Source organism: Giraffa tippelskirchi, chromosome 3 (genome assembly GCF_054371585.1).
Source record: "Giraffa tippelskirchi isolate mGirTip1 chromosome 3, T2T-mGirTip1v1.2.pri, whole genome shotgun sequence".
Lineage (NCBI taxonomy): Eukaryota > Metazoa > Chordata > Mammalia > Artiodactyla > Giraffidae > Giraffa > Giraffa tippelskirchi.
The window spans coordinates 53,190,639-53,217,531 of NC_137277.1; the positions used below are offsets into that span (position 1 = coordinate 53,190,639).

At 42.7% G+C, this 26,893-nt stretch overlaps 2 protein-coding genes and 3 non-coding genes across 53 annotated transcripts in view; all 5 read left to right on the forward strand.

Moving 5' to 3' along the window:
* The window catches only part of TEX14 (testis expressed 14, intercellular bridge forming factor), a 218,223-nt gene that overhangs the window by 74,541 nt on the left and 116,789 nt on the right, over positions 1 to 26,893 (forward strand). For 45 of the 49 annotated variants that reach the window (XR_014080732.1, XR_014080733.1, XR_014080735.1 and 42 more), the window contains exon 2: positions 26,458 to 26,594. Coding sequence is in view for 35 of the 49 variants with exons in the window: in XM_081585121.1 (XP_081441247.1) it covers positions 26,459 to 26,594 (136 nt within the window). In the remaining 14 variants the exon portion in view is untranslated. Of the gene's footprint in view, positions 1 to 7,812; positions 7,915 to 26,457; positions 26,595 to 26,893 lie in introns of all 49 variants that reach the window. The other 4 variants (XM_081585117.1, XM_081585129.1, XM_081585116.1 and 1 more) reach the window with 1 other exon arrangement.
* On the forward strand, positions 11,090 to 11,248 carry LOC145543970 (U1 spliceosomal RNA). The gene has a single exon (XR_014081199.1). It is a non-coding gene; the product is annotated as a U1 spliceosomal RNA (small nuclear RNA).
* LOC145543495 (translationally-controlled tumor protein-like) lies at positions 12,013 to 13,928 on the forward strand. Its single transcript, XM_081585219.1, has one exon. It carries the CDS (start codon positions 13,188 to 13,190, stop codon positions 13,671 to 13,673), a length of 486 nt encoding a protein of 161 aa, XP_081441345.1. The 5' UTR covers positions 12,013 to 13,187; the 3' UTR covers positions 13,674 to 13,928.
* On the forward strand, positions 18,105 to 18,268 carry LOC145543959 (U1 spliceosomal RNA). The gene has a single exon (XR_014081193.1). It is a non-coding gene; the product is annotated as a U1 spliceosomal RNA (small nuclear RNA).
* On the forward strand, positions 23,744 to 23,907 carry LOC145543925 (U1 spliceosomal RNA). Its single transcript, XR_014081167.1, has one exon. It is a non-coding gene; the product is annotated as a U1 spliceosomal RNA (small nuclear RNA).

A 26,893-nucleotide genomic window follows, 5' to 3' on the forward strand; every position in this document is an offset into this window, starting at 1 on the left:
CCTGGAAGGTAAAGGCTTAGTTACCAGTGTTCTGGAAGCCAAATGAAGGATGAGAGGGAGGAGGTGTCAGCATTCAGCCTTTGGAATGCATATGTACATCCTCTTTTCAGTAACTATTTGAACTTTTACCTGAGTTTCAAGACTTCTCCAGAGAGCCTCAGTTGTACCTTCCTCCATTATCACCACTCTGAATAGTGCCAGGGTGGGCTGGTTATCCAGCAACATGGTAAGAGAGAAGTCTGGACATCTCTTCTGAAACAGCTTTCCATCAGCTTGGTTTCTTTTTATCTCCATCTCACCTGGTTCTAGAGGCTCGGATACTGTTAAATCTGGAGTGTTTTGAGTATTCTGCAGTCTTAACTGGGTATTCTGCAGTATCAGTTGAGTATTCTGCACTATCAATTGGGTTAGTTTTCAGCTTTATCCAGAACTGGCTTAAGAGTTGGGAGTTCCTGGTCTAGTTCAGTAATTTCTCATTTGTAACTGTCAAAAATATGTTGCTGTTGTCCCTTCTGTCCTTTCCATTCTTGAAAACTGTTGCCTTTTAAAAATTGCTTTTTTTGCAGTTTCCATGGGATTTTGGGAAGAGTGAAATTTATAGATATTCAATATACCATCTCTTCCTAGAACCCAGAATTTACTTACAGTAGTGAAAAACTAAACCAACTTAAATGTCCAGCTACAGAGGAATGATTGTTTGAGTCATTCCAGTCATAAGATGGACTGTCATGCAGAAATTTTAAATTATGCTTTCTATAAGCTTTTAATGACTTTTTGAAGTTAATGGGTAAAGTAATACACACAGTAGTTACATGTTGTATTATTTCGCTGTTTTTTTTTTTTTTTTTTTGGCCGAGTGGCTCCCCAACCAGAGATGGAACCCAGACCCTCTGAAGTGGAAGCACAGGGTCTGATCCATCAGGGAATTCCCGTATTTCAACTATTTTAAAAGAAACAAGCAAGAAAAACCCTGATCTGGAGGCATGCAGTTTAGTGGATGAGGTAGCTCTGAATGCCAGGCAGAGAAAAAGTGAGGCAGTAACATAGGCACAGGGCTTCCCTGGCGGTTCAGTGGTAAAGAACCCACCTTCAGTGCAGGAGATGTGAGTTCAGTCCCTGGGTTGGAGAAGGAACTGGCAGCCCACTCCAGTATTCTTGCCTGGGAAATCCCATGGACAAAGGATCCTGACAGACTACAGTTCATGGGGTTGCAAAAGAGCTGGACACGACTGAATGACTGAACAACAATATAGGCACAGTCTAGACTATGCTCAAGGTCACACAGAGGTATTATTGTGTCCTAAAATTGAGTGACAGAAACCAGGCCAACCTCTCTTTCACCTCCCAAGTGATTTTACTGAGGTTATATTGCTGTTTAGTAGTTTTGGTGGCTGCTTTTCACCCTGTTTATAATCAGTCCCCTTAGCTCTGTGAACAAGTGGGAATAAAGAGGTAGGCTCCAGTGATTGAGGCAGTGTTGGCCCATAGCCTAATGTAAAAAACTTCACACAGGCACAAAATAGAGAGATGGAAGTCTGAAGAGACTTTTTCTCTGAGTTGTGGTGGAGTCGTTTGTACTACTGGGCATAGATGTTTTCCTTTTGTTCATATGGTCTCCCAGGCAAGAATACTGGAGTGGGTAGCCATTTCCTTCTCCAGGGGATCTTCCCAAACCAGGGATCAAACCCCGATCTCCTGCATTGCAGATGGATTCTTTACCATCTGAGCCACCAGGGGGAGCCCCTTAACTTTGCTAGAGTATTGTTTTCATACTCTAGCACTAGTGTAGTATTGTTTTCATACTCTAGCACTAGTGCACATACTCTAGTGTTTTCAGCACTCATCTGTGTGCTTTTATAATTCCCCCTTTAAAAAAAAGAAAACATATCAGAACCTAAGCTGATCCATGGGGTCGCAAAGAAGACTGAGCGACTGAACTGAACTGAACTGAAGGCTGATCCATTCAAAATTGTCATTTCAGACCTGAAACCAAAAAGCTCCTAGAAAAGAACATAGGCAGAACACCCTTTGGCATATATCATAGTGATATTTTTAAGATTTGACTCCTAAGGCAAAAGAAACAAAAGCAAGAATAAACAAATGGGGCCTAACTAAGCTTACAGACTTTTGCACAGCAAAGGAAACCATCAACTGTTAAAACAAAAAGACAACCTAATGAATAGGAGAAAGTATTTACAAGTAATGTGACTGATAAGAGGTTAATATCCAATATATATGTAAGCAGCTCATATAACTCATATCAAAAAACAAACCCAATTTAAAAATGGGCAGAAGACCTGAATAGATATTTTTCCAAAAAAGATACACAGATAGCCAACAGGCAAATGAATGTTAGCTCAGTGTTGCTAATCATCAGAGAAATGCAGATCAAAATCACAATGATTTTCACAGTTGTCAGAATGATTATCATCAAAAAGACTACAAATAACAAATGTTGGGGAGAATGTGGAAAAAAGAGGACCCTTGGACACCTTTGATGAGAATGTAAACTGGTGCGACCACTGTGGAAAACAGTATAAAGGGTCCTCAAAACATTAAAAATAGAACTACTACATGATCCAGCAATTCCATTCCTCAGTATATATCCAAAGAAAATGAAAACACTAATTCAAAAAGATAGCATGCACCCCAATGTTTGTAACAGCATTATTTACAGTAGTTAATATATAGAAGCAACTTAAGCGTCTATCAACAGATAATGGATAAAGATTTATATATATGTATCTATATAGATATATACACACACAATGGAATATTAACGAACCATAAAAAAGAATGAAATTCTACAATTTGCAACAACATGGATAGACCTAAAGTATACAGTAGTAGTGAAGCAAGTCAAACAGAGAAAGGCAAATACTCTGTGTTATCACTTATATATGGAATCTAAAAAAATACAAAAAACTAGTATATATAACAAAAAGGAAGCAGACTCACAGATACAGAGAAAAAACTAGTGGTTACCAGTAGGAGAGGGAAGGAGGGAGGGGCAAGATAGGTATAGATAAGCGTACAAATTCATATGTATAAAATAAATAAACAAGGATAAACTGTATAGCACAGGGGCAATATAGCCATTATTTTGTAATAACCTTTGTTGTTGCTGCTGGGCTTCCCTGATAGCTCAGCTGGTAAAGAATTCACCTCCAATGCAGGAGACCTGGGTTCGATCCCTGGTTGGGAAGATCCCCTGGAGAAAGGAAAGGCTACCCACTCCAGTATTCTGGCCTGGAGAATTCCATGGACTGTATAGGCCATGGGGTCACAAAAAGTCAGACACAGCTGAACGACTTTCACTTTCTTTCTTTTTTGTTGTTCAGTCACTCAATCATGTCTGACTCTGTGGCCCCATGGATTGCAGTACCCCAGGCTTCCCTGTCCATCACCAACTCCGGGAGCTTGCTCAAATTCATGTCCGTTGAGTCGGTGATGCCATCTAACCATCGCATCCTGTGTCATCTTCTTGTCCTCCTATCCTCAATCTTTCCCAGCATCAGGATCTTTTCCAGTGAGTCAGTTCTTCACATCAGGTGGCCAAAGAATTGGAGTTTCAGCTTGAGCATCAGTCCTTCCAAAGAATATTCAGGACTGATTTCCTCTAGGATGACTGGTTTGATCTCCTTGCAGTCCAAGGGACTCTCAAGAGTCTTCTCCAATACCACAGTTCGAAGGCATCAGTTCTTTGGTGCTCAACCTTTTTTATCCTGCTCCCACATCCATACACGACTACTGGAAAAACCATAGCTTTGACTACATGGACCTTTATAGGCAAAGTAATGTCTCTCTTTTCAATACACTATTTGTCATAACTTTTCTTCCAAGGAGCAAGTGTCTTTTAATTTCATGGCTACAGTCACCGTCCACAGTGATTTTGGAGCCCAAGAAACTGGAGTATAATCTATAAAAATATTGAATCACTGTGTTGTATACCTGAAACTAATATAATACTGTAAAGCAACTATTTGTTGTTGTTCAGTCACTAAGTTCTGTCCAACTCTTTGCAACCCCATGGACAGATTTAGCATCAGTCCTTCCAATGAATATTAAGGGTTGATTTCCTTTAGGATTGACTGTTTTCATCTCCTTGCTGTCCAAGGGACTCTCATGAGTCTTCTCCAGCACCACAGTTCAAAAGCATCAATTCTTTGGCGCTCAGCCTTCTTTATGGTCCAACTCTCACATCCGTACATGACCACTGGAAAAACCATAGCTTTGACTAGACAGACCTTTGACGGCAAGGTGATGTCTCTGCTTTTTAATACGTTGTCTAGGTTGGTCATAGCTTTTCTTCCAAGGGGCAAGCGTCTTTTAATTTCATGACTGCAAGTCACCATCCATGTGATTTTGGAGCCCAAGAAAATAAACTCTTGTTACTGTTTCCATTTTTTTCCCCCATCAGTTTGCCATGAAGTGATGGGACCGGATGCCATGATCTTAGTTTTTTGAATGTTGAGTTTTAAGCCAGCTTTTTCACTTTATCACCTTCATCACCTTTAGTTCCTCTTTGCTTCCTGACATTAGGGTGGTGTCATCTGCATATCGGAGAAGGCAATGGCAACCCACTCCATTATTCTTGCCTGGAAAATCCCATGGACAGAGGAGCCTGGCAGGCTGCAGTCCATGGGATCGCGAAGAGTCGGACACGACTGAGTGACTTCACTTTCACTTTTCACTTTCATGCATTGGAGAAGGAAATGGCAACCCACTCCAGTATTCTTGCTTGGAGAATCCCAGGGACAGAGGAGCCTGGTGGGCTGCGGTCTATGGGGTCGCACAGAGTCGGACACGACTGAAGCGACTTAGCAGCAGCAGCAGCATCTGCATATCTGAGGTTGTTGATATTTCTCCTGGCAATCTTGATTCCAGATTGACCTTCAATCAGCCTGGCATTTCGAATGATGTACTCTGTGTAGACATACAGACGGTAAAGAATCTGCCTGCAATGTGGGAGACCCAGGTTTGATTACTGGGTTGGGAAGATCTCCCAGAGAAGGGAATGGCAACCCACTCCAGTATTCTTGGCTGGAGAATCCTTCTGGACAGAGAAGCCTAGTTACAGTCCATGGGATTGCAAAGAGTCGGACATGACTGAGTGACTAACGCCACCAACACCACCACTCTGCATAGAAGTTAATAAGCAGGGTGACAATAAACAATCTTGACATACTCCTCTCCCAGTTTTCAACCAGTCTGTTGTTCCATGTCTGGTTCTAACTGTTGCTTCTTGAGCTGCATACAGGTTTCTCAGGAGGCAGGTAAGGTGGTCTGGTATTCCCATCTCTAAGAATTTTCCACAGCTTGTTGTGATCCACACAGTCAAAGGCTTTAGCGTAGTCTATGAAAAAGAAGTCGATGGTTTTCTGGAATTCGCTTGCTTTTTCTGTGATCCAACGGATGTTGGCAGTTTGATCTCTGGTCCCCCTGCCTTTTCTAAATTCAGCTTGTGCCTCTGGAAGTTCTTGGTTCACATACTGTTAAGGCCTAGCTTGAAGGATTTTGAGCACTACCTTGCTAGCATGTGAAATGAGTGCAATTGTGCAGTAGTTTGAATATTCTTTGACATTGCCCTTCTTTGGGACTGGAATCAAAACTGGCCTTTTCTTTCTTTGGGATTGGAATGAAAAACTGACCTTTTCCATTGTTGTTGTTGTCCAGTTGCTAAGTCCTGTCTGACTCTTTGCAGCATGCCAGGCTTCCCTGTCCCTATCTCCTACAGTTTGCTGAGACTCATGATCCTTGAATCGATGATGCATCATGTGGTGTCTTCTCCAGCACCACAATTCAAAAGCATCAATTTTTCAGCACTCACCCTTCTTTCTAGGTCTTACTTAGGTCACCTTTTATTATGAGTTTTTCCTTTATGTTAGTCCTTCTCCTCCACCCTGTGATTTTTACTGCCTAGTCACCAGAATAAAGAGGGCAGGGATTTTCTTTTTGTATTTTTTTTTTCCACTTTGGATTTTCCAGCTCCAAAGAAAATGCCTTGAAAACAGTAAATGAAGGCTCAATAAGAGGATGTTGGATGAGTGAATACTGTGATTATAGTGTAGGATGGGTAGCCTAGTCTCATTTTTTTTTCTTTAAAAATATATCATATGTTTGTGTCTAGACATTTATGACTATTAATTTTTAAAGCCTTCGAGATATAACACCACACTGCCAATAAACTATACTTCAATAAAATTTTTAAAAGGATGGGGGGATGAAATGGCAATAAATGAACAAACCACAGGGGTGGGGGAGGGAAATTTTTTTTAACACCATATAATACATATTTACAATGATTTTTTTTCTTTGGACTCTTCAGTTTTCCCAAAGGCTGAATGGTAACTTTTACAGTCAGAACTTCTTTCCCAAAACATGTTTTTCTGTTTTGACTCTTTTGTTTTCCTGTCTTTTAAATTCAAAGTCAGATGGGAACTTGTGATTTCATTATGTAAATGAAACATTGTATGAGTTAAAAACTTTTAGGATGACATCCCTACTTTAAAGGGCTTCCTGGGTGGTGCTAATGGTAAAGAACCTGCCTGCCAATGCAGATGTAAAAGACACAGGTTTGAGCCCTGGGTCGGGAAGATCCCCTGGAGAGGGCAGAGGAGCCTGGCGGTCCACAGCGTCACAAAGACTTGGACACAACTGAAGCGACTGAGCATGCACATACGCATCCAACTTTAAAAATCAAATGTGCTACTGTTTTAAAGGAGTTGTGCTACCTAGAGAAGTAAATCCAAGAACAAGTATTTTGGGAAGTGAGAAATAAACATGGATGGAGTGGAAAGCATAGGCAAGGTATGATGATTACCAAGTTTATGTAGTAAAAAGCCCAAGTCATGCAGCTGTGTCTGTGAAGAGATCACAGAATTGCTTTCCCAGTTTGCAGCTCATCTTCTGAGTCATCTCCTGACTATCAAATGATAGTTTGTGGTAGCAGAGACTTTCTTTTGGTCATGGTCAATTGAAAGTCTAGTCCAGAAGATACTCTGCCATTCCCACTCCCAGCAGTGTTTAGTTACCAGTCACTCTCATTTGTCTGGAGTCTGCTCTCGCTGTTTATACTGGAGAGACGGCAGGCCGTTCAGTTAGCCAGTGCCCAGGCCACGGGTGTGACTCACCTGTTTCTGCTGGGGCTGAGATGTAAAGGTATGAAATGATGATGCGGAAGCAAGCTATAGAGCAGGCCTAGTTGAATAGTTGTTTGCTGTTTTGTTGCTAAGTCATGTCTGACTCTTTGCAATCTCAAGAACTGTAGCCCGCCAGGCTCCCCTGTCCATGAGATTTGCCAGGCAAGAATATGGTTGGAATTTCCTTCTCCAGGGGACCTTTCCAACCCAGGGATCAAACCCATATCTCCTGCATTGGCAAGTGAATTCTTTACCACTGAGGCACCAGGGAGACTTCTGAGAGGTGGGATCAATTTTTGAAGAAAGAGCATGCAGAATTGCCCCAATTAGGGAACAAGAGAGGAGAACAAACCTTCCTGAAAAAAGCTGGAGAAAGAGTAGAGGTGAGCACTTTTCATAATCAGTAGGCATTAGTGACCTTTGGAAAAAATGCAGTCATTTTCTGCCTTTGATGGAGTAGGGGGAAATGGCAAGAAAACAAGTATAATGTGTTGACCACATTAATTTCTCATGGATGGAGTGAAGGCCAAGGTGATCAGTTTGAAGACTGCTTCAAATTAAACAATCAGTCTATCTTGGAAACTCCCCTTAGTCCCAGGGCTTGAGAATACCTTCCTTTGTCTCACTCACCACATCACATTGAGAGGATCCTAATCTTTTGTTCTCCTAGGTTCTCTGATGCCAAAGAGACTGTAACTGTTTTGGAGGATTTTCCACTTTTGCTCTGGGGAGATGAATACTCCCAGTTTTTCTAACCTGATGTTCTCCACAGGTTAGTAGACCCTAACTGTAATGAGGCTTTGACCCTTGAAAATGTGAGGGTCAGGGGCACCAACCCTCCATGCAGTCAAAAATCTGTGTATAATTTATAGTTGGCCCTCTGTATCTGCAGTTCTTCTGTATCCACACCCTCAGGTCCTGTGTACTGTGGAAAAAAATCCACATATAAGTGAACCCCATGTTGATCAAGGGTCAACTGTAAATCAGTCTATAAACCACTGAGTGTAGATGTTAAGAGCATGAACTCACTAGTTCTGCTACTGTTTAACTGGTGATTTTAGGTAAATTAGTTAACTGTCTTCCGCCTCATTTTCTTCATCTCTAAAGTGGACAATAATAGTTAGTGCCAACTGCCTATAGAAAGAAAAATGCACAGTGTAAGCATTGTGAGTTAAATTTGCATCAGGGTCTTACTGAGGACTATAGCTAAGGAAACAGCTTCTCAGTAGCTCTGAAAAACTGTTCTGAAGAGGTAAGAGAGAGGCTAGTTTATGTATGATATTTTTTGGTGGGGAATGCAATCAAGTAGGTATCCTGGTAAAGGAATACTGCTAGTCACAAAGAACAGATACCACAAGTTAATGACTTCAGGGCTTTTCTCTGTACGGGAAGATAGCAAGAAGCTGGGTTTATTAAAATTCTCCCTGAGATACACCTAACTATCTCAGGGCCTGTTTGCCCAAAGCACAGAGCATCCTCTTATGGTCTTAATTTCCTAAGTATGGAGCACAGAGTGCTTCATCCTTTTATCACCTTAATCTCTTCTTCTGATACACAGAGTCCACTGTTGGTCAGTGACTGCAGCACGTTAATTCATCCTTGTAGAATTCACTGATGAGCAAAACACTCTTTGCTCTTTTTTGTTTGTATAACCTAAACAGTAATTGTTGAGAATTAAATGAGATAATATCTGTAAAGCCACAGAATAGTGTCTTAACATGAAGGAGTTCCTCCATAAATGTGATGTTAAACCAATGAATTCTTAACTCTTAAGATCCAGGGAAGAAAAATAAGAGAATAGTACTGCAGGGGGACTGTGGAATTGAAAAAAGTTTATTTTCTGGATAAAGGACACTTGTATATGTTTGAAAGGAGAGGTGCTAAAGCCAGGTCAGCGGAAAGGGCTAAGATCATAGAAGATGGAATTGGGAGTGCATGTGGAATGAGGGGCTTCCAAGGTGGCGCTAGTGGTAAAGAACCCGCCTGCCAATGCAGGAGACATAAAAGATGCAGGTTTGATCCCTGGGTGGGGAAGATTCCCCTCGATCCCCTAGAGGAGGGCACAGTGACACCCGGATCTCATAGCCAGACATTGGTTCAGTAGATGATGTTGATGCTTTCACTTTGAGAAACACTGGTGGGAAAAGCATGCATTTGTACTTTTGAAATAAAGGAGAAGCTAAATTGTTCTCACTCCTATAAAAAGAATGGGTGTGATTGGATTAGGATTGTGGTTCTCAATTCTGTAAAACCTTAGGGTCCCTTTTTATAACAAATAGTAATATTTCCTTTACTGTTCTTAGTATATTCATGGAAAATATGAATATTCAGGATGTTCCTAGAAAATGTAAGTTATATAAGTTCCCCCACAATTGATGTAAATGTTCTAACTGTAATATAAAGGAGAAATAAAATATCATAATAAAGTGTTTTAATATGCAAATGCTTGGACTGGCTACCCAAGGAAACTGAAATGTCCCCACAAACTTTCAAAATCACCCTTTGAGAGCAGTGGCATAGTCACTGAGAACCACTGGTTTCAGTTGAGTTCAGTCGCTCAGTCGTGTCCAACTCTTTGCGACCCCATGAACCACAGCACGCCAGGCCTCCCTGTCCATCACCAACTCCCGGAGTCCACCAAAACCCATGTCCATCGAGTCAGTGATGCCCTCCAACCATCTCATCCTCTGTCGTCCCCTTCTCCTCCTGCCCTCAATCTTGCCCAGCATCAGGGTCTTTTCAAATGAGTCAGCTTTTCGCATCAGGTGGCCAAAGTACTGGAGTTTCAGCTTCAACATCAGTCCTTCCAATGAACACCCAGGACTGATTGCCTTTAGGATGGACTGGTTGGATCTTAGGTGGAGGGTTAAAACATCAAGGTAGAGGGGATTGAAAAGATGTGTATAAGAAGAATGCCAGATAGCACTGAAGATGTGATTGCGGTTTGCATGAATTGTGGGTAGGAGGGTCACAGCTTCCTCCAGCAGTGCTGGGGAGAACAAGAGTAGGATCTAGGACCACATACAGGACATGTGCTCTGCTGAAGCAGGAGGAAGATGAGGTGGTTGAATTGCTAGTGGGTCACATGGTATCTAGAGTCTGAAGAATCTAGTGAACTGAAAGATCAGACTCCCCTCTGTCAATAAGTAGTCAGGAAGCAAGAGAAACTTACCTTGGTTCAAAACATAAGATGCTGGGAGAATAGAACAGCAACAAAACAGGTTATGTATGTATGTGTATATATATATAACTTAGCCAAACACAGAGATGAGGAGAAAGGAAAAATCCAGAGGGCAAAGGTAGGAATGTACTCCATCTATTCCCTGAGGATACTGCCCATTCTCAGAGGAGGGTGGGGGGTGTTAACAGAGCAGGGGCAGGAGATAAAGCCTGGGTGAGGCCTGTGCTCAGTGAGGGATCTGGCTAGCTGTTTCCTCTTCATTCTCCCCAAACTGATTCTGAGAGTAGAAGCTTATCTCGAATCGTGCAGCGTGAACACCGTAGTCCAACCTCAAGCCCGTAGCCAAGATATTCTTGAGTCGATGCCCGGCTCCTCTCCCTGGGCTGGTCTGAAGCGTTGGGAGCGAGGCAAGGATGACGTCGACTGACGACTAAAAAACTCTTCCGCGTGGGTGTGCCTCATGGGACTTCACTCTGGGAGATCCTGAGACCTTCAGTTAGCCCTCCCTAGGACGCGGTGGGTTTCTGTCGGGAAAGGATGCGGGCCCGGCGAGTTGTTGGAGGAAGCGGCCGGCAGGGGGCGCGGGCCGCGAGCGGCGGTGGAGTAGGTACAGGAATGGCTCAGGGCGTTTGGAACTGCGTTCCCCAGAAATACGGGCTTGATTATCTATTAACAATACTAAAATGTAGTTCGAAAATATGTTTATTTGGATCGCTGAGATAAAGGCCAGACCTTATAGTGGTGTGTGCAGCAGCGGGTAGTGCCAAGGTCAACCTCGGGGAAGATAACCAGGATCAGGTGGTTTTCCCGGGGCGAGGCTCATCCATTGCACTCCAGATGTGCTGACCCCAGCGATTTCCCCAAATGTGGATAACTCGGTTGCATAATTTGTGGTAGTGGGGGACTGTGTTGGTGCTTTCCCCTGTCCTCTTTGTATCTTAAAGACAAATCGTTCAAGATGTTTTCTAAAAAGGGTCTAGTGGCTCATCTCTAATACTGAAGGGTTTATCACTTAAGGTGGGTGGGTAGTGGTGAATATGATACATGGACATAGTGAAATAAAGATCTTAAATACTAAACCACTATGAAACGTTCTTCTGTCAGGTATAGGTTTTTTGGGTTTTGTCAGGATTATTTATTTAATCAGCTGTCTGAGCTTTAGGATCAGAGTTTACCTGGATGGTTTTGAACGTTTTTAGTTTTGGAGTGTTACAATATCTCAATTATTTTTAGGCTGGTTATATTTTGCAGTGATATACCATTTGGGGTGTATGGGGATAAGAAAATCATGTTATTAAAACTATTTTCAGTTCTTTTAGCCTTTTATATGTGGTTACCAAAACTTGTGAAATTACATGTTGTTCACATTATATTCTGTTGGACATCATCTCTCCCTTACTTTGAAAAAGTCTCCAGGAGGTCTTGCTGTGTTACTCCTGTAACATGCTTCCCCTTCCTGGAATGCCCTGCCTTCCCTCCTCAGTCTTTGACATTCAGCTCTCTCTTGTTACAGCTGCCTGGGATCCACCCAAACTGCCACAGAGCCTAAGATGGACGTGAGCATTACTTGGTACTGTAGGCATAGTGCTGCATAAGGCACTTCTTTTAAAATCAAAAGAAGAAAAGATGAATTTTTAGGTGGAAGAAAATGTATATAACAATGTCATCTTTTTATATTAATATGTTTTTCATGGAGGAAGGGTCCACAAAGGCAAAGGTGTATAGGATCCTTCAGTCATAATGTGATCCTTAACCCTTTGATTAGTGCTCATTACTCGTTTCCTCTAATTCTGGCAGGTCTATTTCCTCTGCAGTTTGTGATCTTATTTATTACAGGGAGACTCTATCTCCACATGATTACTCTTAGTATCTCCAGTGCCTTAGGCTAGTTGCTGGCACCTTAAGTTTAGGTAGCTGTAAGTGACTAGTTACATATGAGTAACAACTTGAGGACAAGTTTTTGTTTTTGTTTTTTTCATCATTAGTAGCACTCATAGAAACTCATGGATATTTTGTGAATGTTGAAAATACTGGAGTAGGCAATGTGGTCATCAGAAATAAAGTTCCCATAAGGATTTATTGTATAACACAGGGAACTCTACTCAATACTCTGTAATGGCCTATATGGGAAAAGAATCTTAAAAAGAATGGATCTACGTATATGTATTACTGATTCACTTTGCTGTATGGTAGAAACTAATACAACATTATAAATCAACTATACTCCAATAAAAATTTTTAAAAAAAGAAAAAGACTTCCTCAGCATAGCAAAAAGAGCCTTAGAATGTCTGTGAAATCATACCTGTGGGGGAACACAGTCATAGAGGACTCAGCGCTGTGGCCAGCCTGGCATTCATGGAAATAGCAATACCATGGAAACAGCAAACCACCTGAAATGAAATTAGGATGGTAGATCAATAATGAAATTATAACATATAACTTAGGTGGGGCTGGGTCACACTTTGTGGATGACAGTATCTAGCAGGTGTCTAAGCAGAGTGACTATGGTTTATACTGCAGAGCCCTGTGGATGGAAGATGTAAAACCAGGGCCATTGTGCATCAGAAGTGCCTTAGAATGGGTTTGGCTCCCTGAAACATGGGGTGTGTGTGTGTAGAGTGTCTATAGAGTTGCTCAAGCTGGTAATAGACATTTAGATTCAGTTGTCAGCACCGTGGACATCTTAACCATCAGACCTGCTCAGTGAGCTTATACAACAAAAGGCAGCTTTTAAAAATTACTGCCACAGCTTTTCCGCCCGCTCCCCCCTACCCCCGAGTGCCGCTCTGGCCACACTGCGCTCTCTCTGAGCTCTGGGCTCCTGCTAAGCCAGCGCCGCTGTCGCCTCCCTTCAGTCGCCATCATGATCATCTACCGGGACCTCATTAGCCATGAGGAGATGTTCTCTGACATCTACAAGATCCGGGAGGTCGCGGACGGGCTGTGTCTGGAGGTGGAGGGGAAGATGGTCAGTAGGACAGAGGGTAACATTGATGACTCGCTCATTGGTGGAAATGCCTCCGCTGAAGGCCCCGAGGGCGAAGGTACGGAAAGCACAGTAATCACTGGTGTCGATATTGTCATGAACCATCACTTGCAGGAAACCAGCTTCACAAAAGAATCTTACAAGAAGTACATCAAAGACTACATGAAGTCAATCAAAGGGAAACTTGAAGAACAGAGACCAGAAAGAGTAAAACCTTTTATGACAGGGGCTGTAGAACAAATCAAGCACATCCTTGCTAATTTCAAAAACTATCCGTTCTTTATTGGTGAAAACATGAATCCAGATGGCATGGTTGCTCTGCTGGACTACCGTGAGGATGGTGTAACCCCATATATGATTTAATTTAAGGATGGTTTAGAGATGGAAAAATGTTAATAAAGTTGGCAGTTACTTTGGATCAATCACCTGTCGTCATAACTGGCTGGCCACTGCTTTTCATCCACACAACACCAGGACTTAGACAGATAGGACTGATGTCATCTTGAGCTCTTCATTTGTTTTGAACGTTGATTTATTTGGAGCGGAGGCAGTGTTTTTGAGAAAACGTGTCATGTAGGTTGTCTAAAAATAAAACGCATTTAAACTCAAAAAAAAAAATTACTGCCACACATTGTATTTCTGAACACACTCTCTCCTTGACTCCTATGAGGCAAAGATATGAGTGGAAATTCAGAGATGGGATGAGACTCACAGAGTGAGGGCCATGTGTGTTGGGACAGAACGTCTTAGTTGGCAGAGGCAACCATGATCTGATCTGAGAGAGGTGGGTAGGTGTGCTGGTGCCGCCCCCTCCCCAGGAGGGTAGGAACGCTCCAAACACCTGCTCTGCTGAGGGACGGGCTGTGCCTCTCCACCTTGGCTCATTTGGGGCCTTTGAGTTAGTTGGTCACTGAGTTGTTTTATTCTGTGTGTCAATATATTAATATGAATATATACATATATATACACACACACATGGACATGTATTCACTATAATTATTATTGTTGTTCAGTTGCCCAGCCGTGTCCAACTCTTTGCGACTTCATGGAGTGCAGCACCAGGCTTCCCTGTCCTTCACCAGCTCCCAGAGTTTGCTAAAACTCATGTCCATTGAGTTGGCGATGCCATCCAACCATCTCATCCTCTGTCGTCCCCTTCTTCTAGTCTCAATCTTTCCCAGCATCAGGCTCTTTTCCAATGAGTCAGTTCTTCACATCAGGTGGCCAGAGTACTGGAGCTTCAGCTTCAACATCTGGCTCCAGTGAATACTCAGGGTTGATTTCCTTTAGGATTGACTGGTTTGTTCTTGCAGTCCAGGGGACTCGCAAGAGTCTTCTCCAACACCACAGTTCAAAAGCATTAATTATTTGGTGAAAAGTGCAAGTGAAGTCAGTCAGTCATGACTGACTTTTTGCGACCCCATGGACTGTAGCCTATCAGGCTTCTCCATCCATGGGGTTTTCCAGGCAAGAGTACTGGAGTGGGTTGCCATTTCTTTCTCCAGGAGATCTTCCTGACCCAGGGATCGAACCCGGGTCTCCCGCATTGCGGGCGGATGCTTTTACCCTCTGAGCCACCAGGGAAGCAATTATTTGGTGCTCAGGCTTTTTTATGGTCCAACTCTCACATCCATACATGACTACTGGAAAAACCATAGCTTTGACTATACAGACCTTTGTAGGCAAAGTAATGTCTCTGCTTTTAAATATGCTGTCTATGTTTGTCATAGCTTTTCTTCCAAGGAGCAAGCGTCTTTTAATTTCATGGCTGCAGTTGCCATCTGCAGTGATTTTGGAGCCCAAGAAAATAAAGTCTATCATCGTTTCCATTGTTTCCCCATCTATTTGCCATTAAGGATGGGACCAGCTACCATGATCTTAGTTTTTTGAATGTTGAGTTTTAAGCCAATTTTTTCACTTTACTCTATCACTAAAGAGGCTCTTTAGTTCCTCTTCGATTCCTGCCGTAAGGGTGGTGTCATCTGCATATCTGAGGTTGTTGATATTTCTCCTGGCAATCTTGATTCCAGCTTGAGCTTCATTCAGCCTGGCATTTCAAATGATGTACTCTGCATAGAAGTTAAATAGGCAGAGTGACAATACACAGTCTTGACGTACTCCTCTCCCAATTTTGAACCAGTCTGTTGTTTCATGTCCGGTTCTAACTGCTGCTGCTTGAGCTGCATACGGGTTTCTCAGGAGGCAGAAAAGGTGGTCTGATATTCCCATCTTTTAAAGAATTTTCCACAGATTATTGTGATCTACACAGTCAAAGGCTTTAACATAGTCAATGAAGAAGAAGTAGATGTTTTTCTGGAATTCCCTTGCTTTTTCTATAATCCAGTGGATGTTGGCAATTTGATCTCTGGTTCCTCTCCTTTTCTAAATCCAGCTTGAACATGGAAGTTCTGGTTCATGTACTGTTGAAGCCTAGCTTGGAGAATTTTGAGCATTACTTGGCTAGTGTGTGAGATGAATGCAATTGTGTGGTAGTTTGAACATTCTTTAGCATTACCTTTCTTTGGGATTGGAATGAAAACTGACCTTTTCTAGTCCTGTGGCCACTGCTGAGTTTTCCAAATTTGCTGGCATATTGAGTGCACTAATAATTATCATTGTTCTGAGAGGGTAAAATCAAGCACAGATACCTAAAATATGGTAAAGTCATAATTTGAACCTAAGTCTATCTGATGCTAAAGCCTGTGTTTAGAACTAAATACGGTGCCACATGTTTCTTACAGTGGTTCCATCAGGACTTGATCTTCTCATTATGAAGAAAAAAGAGTCTAACAATATTATTGAAAGTCTGCCTCCTGTATTTCACAACCAGTTACACTGATATCATTTCAGTGCACTTCTTTTCAGCACTTTTCCTTAAAGATATACATTTTTACAAAATTGCAGTCATGGTATACATACCATTTCATATCTTTTTTCCCCCTTAACCTTTTGTCTTTCATGTTGCTCATTATAATATAATGTGTCTTTCATGTTCTTACTATTGTATGTTTAATACTCCATTTCCCTATTGCTTTGATTCTAGGATTTTTTGGGTGATTTTGATTTTTTTGTAATTATATAATGAATACCCTGTGGATAGGGCACTGTCTTTCTCTTACTTTCTATAGTTAAATGACATTTCCCAATCAAAATGTATGAACATATTTTGGGCAATAGATGTATATAATTAGGGTTAAAATTTCCCTGAGCCACCAGGGAAACTCAATATTATAGTCATGTTTCAGAACATGTAGGGGAAACACATTAGTCCATTCTCCTGTGTTACACTAACATATGTTACTTTGCATTTTGATGCATTTCCTTTAAGCATCTTAAATACTTTTTTATATTTTCCTAATTACCTACAGGGGAAATTTTATCACTATTGTAATAATTAAAAATACCCTCCAAAAATACAAAACAAAGCACTTAAAAAGCATACAGACTAAGAGGAAAATAACTGCCAAGAGGTTGCAAAATATGCCACACTGTGTCACTGTGGCATGAGGATTATCTTTAAGCCAAAAGCACTAAAAAACAGCAAATATGTAAGAAGAGTGGTCTGGCCTCCCTTTCTAACACAGGGGAAAGAAATATTCCAGAGAAAAGGGACAGTGCCCAGAGATTTCTGCACAAACAGGTCTTTTTAAAATCATTATCTTTTTTTAGCTGCCCCATGTATGTTACTTGCTTCTCCACAATTATCTCTCTTTGGTTCAACTTAATATAAAAACATTTAGGTTTCCACTTCTTAGGGTCTTCATTTTCTTATGAGGGCTCTTGTGTCAGATAAACTTCAGTTAAATAAATTGGTACGGTTTTGTCCTGTTAAACTGTGTATTCCAATGTAATTTTCAGGCTGGGCCAGAGACTCTAATAGATTAGAGATAACGTTTTGCCTCCGGCGCACTACTAAACCCTTGACACTATAGTTGCTGCAGAGTTGTTTTGCCCAGAGCGCCTAGCCAGCAAGGGGAGAAAGGAAAACACAGTGCGTGGTCTGTTTTCGCTGTCTAAAAAGAACAGGAGCACTCGCTTTCTTACCCAGTCCTGGCCAGATTCTGCTTGCCTTTGCGCCGAGATGCAGAGACTTGAATCTTGTTGAAGTCGAATTTGTGACCCCAACGACATGGACGCCTGTCCAGGAGAGCAATGGCCTGGGTGGGTGGTGGGGCTGGAGGTCGCATTTGACGCGCATTTTATTCGGCTCTCACAGAAACCCTGTGAGTCAGGCATGCAGATTATTCCCACTTTACACTTTTGGGAAACGGAGATTGAGAGAGACTTGCAGGTATCACCTAGTTACAGAGTGGAGCAGCGATTCAGACTCAGCAACGATCGTGCGACCGTCTTCCTGGGAGGGCCGCGCGCCCCGCGGAGACCCGCCCGGCCCACCGCACGCTGCTCGGACTCCACCCCAGTAACGAAGCTCCACCGGAACTCTGCGTCTGTCTGCGAAGACGAAGAATTGAAAAATCTCAGCTACACTTGGTCTTTGGGGTCGGCGCCAGGCAAAGCTAGGACGAACTGGACGCTTGTCCAAAAGCAGTGACGTCGAATGACAATTGACAAGAGGTAGGGATATGTAGATGAGGGGCGCGGTGGCTGCTGGCTCGATTTCATTTTTCGCCGGGTAGAATTTCCCCTGAACGTCCAAAGGATGTATCTTGGTCATTGTCATATAAATAATCCTTCAGTTTCCAATCGAAGGCCGAAAGAGCTTGGAATATAATTGACCATAACTCTCTTGTGTGCTGAGTTCGAAGGTGATGTCGCAGACAAAAATGGCAACTCATACTTACCTGGTAGGGAAGATACTATGGTCACGATAGATGGTTTTTCCCATGGTGAGGCTCATCCATTGCACTACAGAAGTACTGACCCCTGCAATTTCCCCAAATGTGGGAAACTCAACTGCATAATTTGTGGTAGTGGGGGACTGCATTCACGTTCCCCTGGCATGACTTGTGCAAGGAAAGACATAAATACCTGTTTGCAATTTTGATGTAACTGTGCTGTTGTCCCTGGCATGATTTGTGCAAGGAAAGACATAAATACCTCTTTGCAATTTTGATGTAACTGTGCTGTTGTTTTTGTAGTCGTTTCAGGTGTCCTGAGAGTCAGACAATAAGCAATTTTCATGCAATATGGTTTGGGTTTCCTTGGTGGTTCAGTCATGAAATTAAAAGACACTTACTCCTTGGAAAGAAGGTTATGGCTAACCTAGATAGTGTATTTAAAAGCGAGACATTACTTTGTCAACAAAAGTCCATCTAGTCAAGGCTATGGTTTTTCTAGTGGTCATGTATGGATGTGAGAGTTGGACGGTGAAGAAAGCTGAGCGCCGCAGAATTGATGCTTTTGAACTGTGGTGTTGGAGAAGACTCTTGAGAGTCCCTTGGACTGCAAGGAGATCCAATCAATTCATCCTAAAACAGATTAATCCTGGGTGTTCATTGGAAGGTCTGATGTTGAAGCTGAAGCTCCAATACTTTGGCCACCTCATGCGAAGGGTTGACTCACTGGAAAAGACCCTAATGCTGGGTGGGATTGGGGGCGGGAGGAGAAGGGGATGACAGAGGATGAGATGGTTGGATGGCATCACCGACTCGATGGACATGGGTTTGGGTAGACTCCGGGAGTTGGTGATGGACAGGGAGGCCTGGCATGCTGCAATTCATGGGGTCGCAAAGAGTCGGACACCACTGAGCGACTGAACTGTGGTTCAGGACTATTCTAAGACACCAGATGGTCAACACCGAAATCAGATTGATTATATTCTTTGCAGCCAAAGATGGAGAAGCTCTATACAGTCAGCAAAAACAAGACCGGGAGCAGACTGTGGCTCAGATCATGAACTGCTTATTGCCAAATTCAGACTTAAATTGAAGAAAGTAGGGAAAACCATTAGTCCATTCAGGTATGACCTAGATCAAATCCCTTATGAATATACAGTAGAAGTGACAAATAGATTAAAGGGACTAGATCTGATAGAGTGCCTGATGAACTATGGACAGAGGTATGTGACATTGTACAGGAGAGAGGGATCAAGACAATCCCCATGGAAAAGAAATGCAAAAAAGCAAAATGGCTGTCTAAGGAGGCCTTACAGATAGCTGGGAAGAGAAGAGAAGCGAAAAGCGAAGGAGAAAAGGAAACATATTCCCATCTGAATGCCGAGTTCCAAAGAAGAGCAAGGAGAGATAAGAAAGCCTTCCTCGGCGATCAATGCAAAGAAATAGAGGAAAACAACAGATTGGGAAAGACTAGAGATCTCTTCAAGAAAATTAGAGATACCAAAGGAACATTTCATGCAAAGATAGGCTAGATAAAGGACCGAACTGGTATGGACCTAACAGAAGCAGAAGATATTAAGAAGAAGTGGCAAGAATACACGGAAGAACTGTACAAAAAAGATCTTCACGACCCAGATAATCACGATGGTGTGATCACTCACCTAGAGCCAGACATCCTGGAATGTGAAGTCAAGTGGGCCTTAGGAAGCATCACTACGAACAAAGCTAGTGGAGGTGATGGAATTCCAGTTGAGCTATTTCAAATCCTGAAAGATGATGCTGTGAAAGTGCTGCACTCGATATGCCAGCAAATTTGGAAAACTCAGCAGTGGCCACAGGACTGGAAAAGGTCAGTTTTCATTCCAATCCCAAAGAAAGGCAATGCCAAAGAATGCTCAAACTACCACACAATTGCACTCATCTCACATGCTAGTAAAGTAATGCTCAAAATTCTCCAAGCCAGGCTTCAGCAATATGTGAACTGTGAACTTCCAGATGTTCAAGCTGGTTTTAGAAAAGGCAGAGGAACCAGAGATCAAATTGCCAATATCCGCTGGATCATCGAAAAAGCAAGAGAGTTCCAGAAAAACATCTATTTCTGCTTTATTGACTATGTCAAAGCCTTTGACTGTGTGGATCACAATAAACTGTGGAAAATTCTGAAAGAGGTGGGAATACCAGACCATCTGACCTGTCTTTTGAGAAACCTGTATGCAGGTCAGGAAGACAGTTAGAACTGGACATGGAACAACAGACTGGTTCCAAATAGGAAAAGGAGTATGTCAAGGCTGTATATTGTCACCCTGCTTATTTAACTTATATGCGGAGTACATCATGAGAAATGCTGGGCTGGGAGAAACACAAGTTGGAATCAAGATTGCTGGGAGAAATATCAGTAACCTCAGATATGCAGATGACACCACCCTTATGGCAGAAAGTGAAGAAGAACTAAAGAGCCTCTTGATGAAAGTGAAAGAGGAGAGTGAAAAAGTTGGCTTCAAGTTCAACGTTCAGAAAACTAAGACCATGGCATCTGGTCCCATCTCCTCATGGGAAATACATGGGGAAACAGTGGAAACAGTGTCAGACTTTATTTTTTGGGGTTCCAAAATCACTGCTGATGGTGATTGCAGCCATGAAATTAAAAGACGCTTACTCCTTGGAAGGAAGGTTATGACCAACCTAGATAGCATATTTAAAAGCAGAGACATTACTTTGCCAACAAAAGTCCATCTAGTCAAGGCTATGGTTTTTCCAGTGGTCATGTATGGATGTGAGAGTTGGACGGTGAAGAAAGCTGACAGCCAAAGAATAGATGCTTTTGAACTGTGGTGTTGGAGAAGACTCTTGAGAGTCCCTTGGACTGCAAGGAGATCCAACCAGTCCATCCTAAAGGAGATCAATCCTGGGTGTTCTTTGGAAGGACTGATGTTGAAGCTGAAACTCCAATACTTTGGCCACCTCATGCGAAGAGTTGACTCATTGGAAAAGACCCTAATACTGTGTAGGATTGGGGGCAGGAGGAGAAGGGGACGACAGAGGATGAGATGGTTGGATGGCATCACTAACTTGACGGACATGGTTTTGGGAAGACTCCAGGAGTTGGTGATGGACAGAGAGGCCTGGCGTGCTGCAATTCATGGGGTCGCAAAGAGTCGGACACGACTGAGCGACTGAACTGAACTGAACTATTCTAAGAATGAAATGGGATGTTCTCTTTCTTCTGTGGGAAAGACTGTAGGAGGCTATTTCTGTATATTTTGGCCTTATGGTCCCCTTTTCTGTGTTTTCAAAACCAGTAATTTTCCATCTGCTGACATCAGCCTTTCATTCACCCCCCACCCCCACCCCCTTTTTTTTTTCCAGATGAGAAAGCTCCTTTTATTGGGGTGGAAATGGTACACCTAGTCCCTGATAAAAATACTTAGATCTTCAAGATATGGAGATGACACTTAACTATAATGATCAAAATGATCACATGGATCACAGCCTTGTGTAAATCAATGAAGCTTTGAGCCATGCTCTGCAGGGCCACGCAAGATGGCCAGGCCATGGTGGAGAGTTATGACAAAACGTGGTCCACTTGGGAAGGCAATGGCAAACTCCTTCAGACTTCTTGCCTCGAGAACCCCATGAACAGTATGAAAAGGCAAAAAGATATGACACTGAAAGATGAACTCGCCAGGTTGATAGGTGCCCAATATGCTACTGGAGAAGAGTGGAGAAATAGCTCCAGAAAGAATGAAAAGGCTAAGCCATGAAATTAAAAGACACACTCCTTGAAAGAAAAGCTGTGACAAACCTAGACAGTATTTTTAAAAGCAGAGGCATCACTTAGCTGACAAAGTTCTGTATAGTCAAAGCTATGGGTTTTCAGTAGTCATGTTATGAATGTGAGAGTTGGACCATAAAGAAGGCTGAGCGCCGAAAAATTGATGCTTTCGGACTGTGGTGCTGGCAAAGACTCTTGAGAGTCCCTTGGACAGCAAAGAGATGAAACCAGTGGATCCTAGAGAAAATCAACTCTGAGTATTCATTGGAAGGACTGATGCTGAAGCTGAAGCTCCAGTACTTGGGCCACCTGATGCAAAGAGCTGACTCATTTGAAAAGACCCTGATGTTGGGAAAGATTGAAGGCGGGAGGAGAAGGGGACGACAGAGGATGAGATGGTTGGATGGTATCACCAACTCAATGGACGTGAGTTTGAGCAATTTCTGGGAGATAGTGAAGGACAGGGAAGCCTGGCATGCTGCAGTCCGTGGAGTCGGTGCCTTAGCGACTGAACAAAATTGGGAAGGGCTGACTTCTCCCACTTATTCAAGCTCAGAGCAAGGTCTGGGTAGAATAAGTCCCCGCAGAATTTGTGACAAGGCGAAGTGTTTAAGACCCAGACCAGCAGATGGGAACCAAGAGAAGAGCCCCCACCCATGAGGGCCAGCTGCAGCAGGGCCCCGAATCTAGACCCTCTGAGAGAGGCTCCAGTTTTCCAGAGGAGGTCTAGGGTGCAAGAGGAGAGGCAACTGAAGGATGCAGCGAATAACAATTTTTTTGTTTGTTTAAAAAACAAAACAAATACACCTACCAACATCACACTAGTGGGTCTGACATCCCCTTTAATCATAAGTTGGTAAATTTACAGCATCAATAAAAACACAAGGAAAATAAATACATTGGCTTCTATCATATTGGAAGTGGTGTGAACGGTGGGGCGTGGGCAAGCCAGCGGGCAGGCGAGGAGGAGACAGCACAGGAGGCATCTGAGTGGGGCCGTGAGTCTCAAGGGTCCTCATCCCAGTCGTCCCAGTCCTGGCTGCAGATCCGTGGGATCTTGCACGGGGACGCCCATCTCTCGGCCTCGAGGTTCACTTGCTCCTGGTCTTTCTTCTTGGTGGCATTCTTTTTGTCCCGTTGCTGTTGTAGGTAGCGCAAAAGAATGTTTGTCTTTTCTGTCACAATTACCTGTTCAGACGGGTACTCCTGAGTGGGCAGGTAGACTGGTGGACGTCGGTTGGAGGCTTTGCACAGACAGTTAGCATGGAAGCTACTAAAATTGCTTTTGTTGTAGACAGGCAGCCCTTTCAAAAAATCAGCCATCTTGTTTCCTCCGTCTGTGTCACCGTCGTCGCTGTTGCCGCGGCCACCACAGCTGCCTTCTTAGCTGCCGCCTGCTTCCTCTTTATAAGGGCCGTTGATTACATTAGGCGCACCTGAATAATTCTGACTATTCCCGCCCCACCCAGTCTCAAAGCTAATCGCATCCCTATAATCTGTTCTGTCACAAAGGTGGGTCACATCGCCGGCCGCGGGGATTAGGCCCCGAGCGCCTCCGCGGCTGTCAGTCAGCCTATCAAGAGGCCCGGGTACAGTCGGCGCTACGGAGTGACATCACTAATGTGCGCGGAGTATGTAAATAAGCTCGGCGTCGGCTGGCCCTGTTCAGAATGTATTATGAAGCGTGATTTTTTTATTTTTTTTTTGCAAATATTGCGGTACTCGCTATGTGCTTGTCAGGCCTTTATAGTTGGGAGAAGCCGTTATCTCGTAAGTGAGGGTGTAGAGTTTGCGGTGAAGAAAGTGACCGTAAGTGCAAAGTGTTTGGAATGTGAGGCTGTGGTGGCAGGCAGGGCCAGCAACTCATACTTACCTGGCAGGGGAGATACCATGATCACGAAGGTGGTTTTCCGAGGGCGAGGCTTATCCATTGCACTCCGGATGTGCTGACTCCTGCGATTTCCCCAAATGTGGGAAACTCGACTGCATAATTTGTGGTAGTGGGGGACTGCGTTCGCGCTTTCCCCTGGTAAACTTGTGTCTTTTAAGAAAAGATGAGGTGGTTTATATAAAGCATGGTGTTTAGGAGTTGTTACAATTTTCTTTCATGATTAAAAATAGGAGTGAGGTATCGTCATCCAGTTGTAAATACTTTGACAGGTATGTTTTAAAGAAACACGCGTTTTTGTCATGGTTGACTTTCTGCACTTAGACACGGAATTTTCACGATGGGAGTGTTGTAGCGGGTAGCGTTTACTCTTCTTTAGGAGATCTTTTGAGCGCAGGTTACTTTGTGTTGCTAAGTGCAAGTAGAGTCTTTACCAGCAGAATTACAAAAAGAAACCCTTGCATACTGGAGTGGATGGTCTATTCTTTTTTTTCAGCGGATTTTCCCGACCCAGGAATCTAATCAGGGTCTATCCGCACTGCCGGCGGATTTTTTCCCTCTGAGTCGCCAGGGCAGCTAGAAATTCGTTTAATTCCTAGGTTCATCATAGGGTAAATTCACAGTATTGAAGTGTTCGCTTAGCTGGAATTTTCAGGGGGAATTATAGATTAGGTAGTTGCAGGAGCTGGGTGGTTTAAAATGTGCTTTAGTAATGTTTGGAACCGTTTTAAACGCTATTACTTTACAATGGTATTTTTTTTTTAAAAGATAATCTCCGAGGGTAATTGCAAAAGAATTCTAAAAGAAAGCTGAAAAGTCCTCAGGAAGTGGAAGTTAGCATACACGATTAACAGTCGACGCTTAATTTTTGCAGCTTTAGGAAACGTATGAAACAAGCAGGTCTGGAGATTTGAATATTTTGTGTCAAAATGTCATGTATTGGTGTAGATGCAATTAAATAAAAAAATTTTAAAGGTCAATGTTAAAATCACTTTTAAATTAATTCTTTTTGCCAGCACTGGGTTTTAGTTACTGCTGGAGGTTTTTCTCTAGATGGGGAAATGGGGGCCACTTCGTTGCAGTGGGTGGGTTTCTCGTAGAGTGTGGGCTCAGTAGTTGTTGCCCAGGGACCTAGTTGCCCTAAGGCATGTGGGATCTTCTCAGACCAGGGATCCAAACCATGTTCTGTGCATTGATAAGTGGATTCTTGACCACTGGACCATCAGGGACGTTCTAAAATGACTATTATTTAAAGAACAAAACAATAATTAAGTATTGCTGAAGATCTGGAAAAATTGGGACCCCTTTTCACTGCTGGTGGTAATGTGAAATGGTACAGTCACCATTCTAGTGCGCATAACAGCATCTAACAACTATAGAGAGTTCCTTGGTTCCAGGCAGAGTTCTAAGCACTTTACAGAGTACTTCTGTTTGTAGATGAGGAAATTGAGGCCCATCAAAGGTTAAATAAGTTCTTCAAGGTCCCACAGGGAAGTGACACAGCCAGGTTGAGAACACAGAGTCTGAACTATGAACCCAATCCACATACTGTCTACCCTCTACATAAATGACTGCATTTGTATACTGTTTGTTCTTTTTTGGACAAGAGTTATTGTGGTGCAGAATTTTTTAAATAATTTGTATTTATTTTGGCTGCATCAGGTCTTAGTTGCAACATGTGGGATCTTCTGATCTTGGCATGTGAGATCTAGTTCTCCTACCAGGGATCAAACCTGGGCACCCTGCGTTGGGAGTGCCAAGTCTTAGCCACTTGACCCCCAAGGAAGTCCCCAAAGTGAATGCCCTCCTGGGAATTCCCTGGTAGTGCAGCAGTTAGGACTTCCCACTTTGATTGCCAAGAGTTCGGGTTCAATCCCTGGTCTGGGAAGTAGGTCCCATAAGCCTCAAGGCCAAAACAAAGCAAAACACACACAAGTTAATACTCTCCTAATGGTCTTGATGATGCAACAAATGTGTATTTCTAATTCTACTTCCTGGTAGTCATCACTTTTTCACTCCCAGAAATTGACAAAAATACTGAGTTCTTCAATTTCTTTTTTTTTTTTTATGAAGTATTGAATTTTTTATTGAGATAGAATTCACATAACAAAACAATTTATCATATTAAATTTTGTGACTCTGTGGTTTCTAGTATGTTCACAATACTGTTTAATCATCACACACTATCTAATTCAAGAACCTTAACATCTCTCCTTTCTCTGAAGTCCCCTCGTGTGAGTGTGTGTTGCTTCAGTCATGTCCGACTTTTTGCAGCCCCATGGACTGTAGCCCGCCAGGCTCCTCTTTGCACGGGATTCTCTAGGCAAGAATACTGGAGTGGGTTGCCATTTCCTACTCCATGAGTTCTTCAATTTCAACAGTAACATTGAGAATAAAATTTAATCTTTTAGGATTTATTTTTATTTAATTTTGGCCATGCCTCAAGGTATGCAGGATTTTAGTTCCCTGACCAGAGATCAAACCCAGATCCCCCTCTTTAGGAGCTCGGGGTCTTAACTGCTGGACTGTCAGAGAAATCCCTAATCTTGGAGAATTTCCATAATTGTCCCCCAATCCTATTCATTATAAATAAAAATGGACAAGAAGTCAAAGAAATGTGAAAGAATTGAACCTTTTTCCTTGCATTTCTGGTTCAGTTAGAAATAAGTATTTTGCTTTCTTTTGAAACAGGATGTCTCGGGCTGTTCACCTTCCAGTCCCCTGTCCTGTTCAGCTTGGTTCGTTAAGAAATGACTCCTTGGAAGCACAGCTTCATGAGTATGTTGAACAGGGAAACTATATGAAAGTGAAGAAGATTCTTAAGAAAGGTAGGCATCATATTAAAATACCACATGCAACTTGATTCACATTACTGAATAGCATTGGAAGGAAAACCAGGTACATCATAAGACTATGAATTCTTGGGGGAATTGGAAGTTAAATTTAGAGATGAGATGTCCTCTACCCAGTGCAGTCAGATTGTTCAACAGAGGTCGTAAATCGCTGGAGGCTGTTATGTTATGTTTTGTTTTGTGCTAAGGAACCATTAAGTCTTCTGTTCTTTAGGCCCCTAAAGGTTTCGCCTCAGGCCCCAACCACCCACTTTAGATTCTGCCTGTTTATCTTT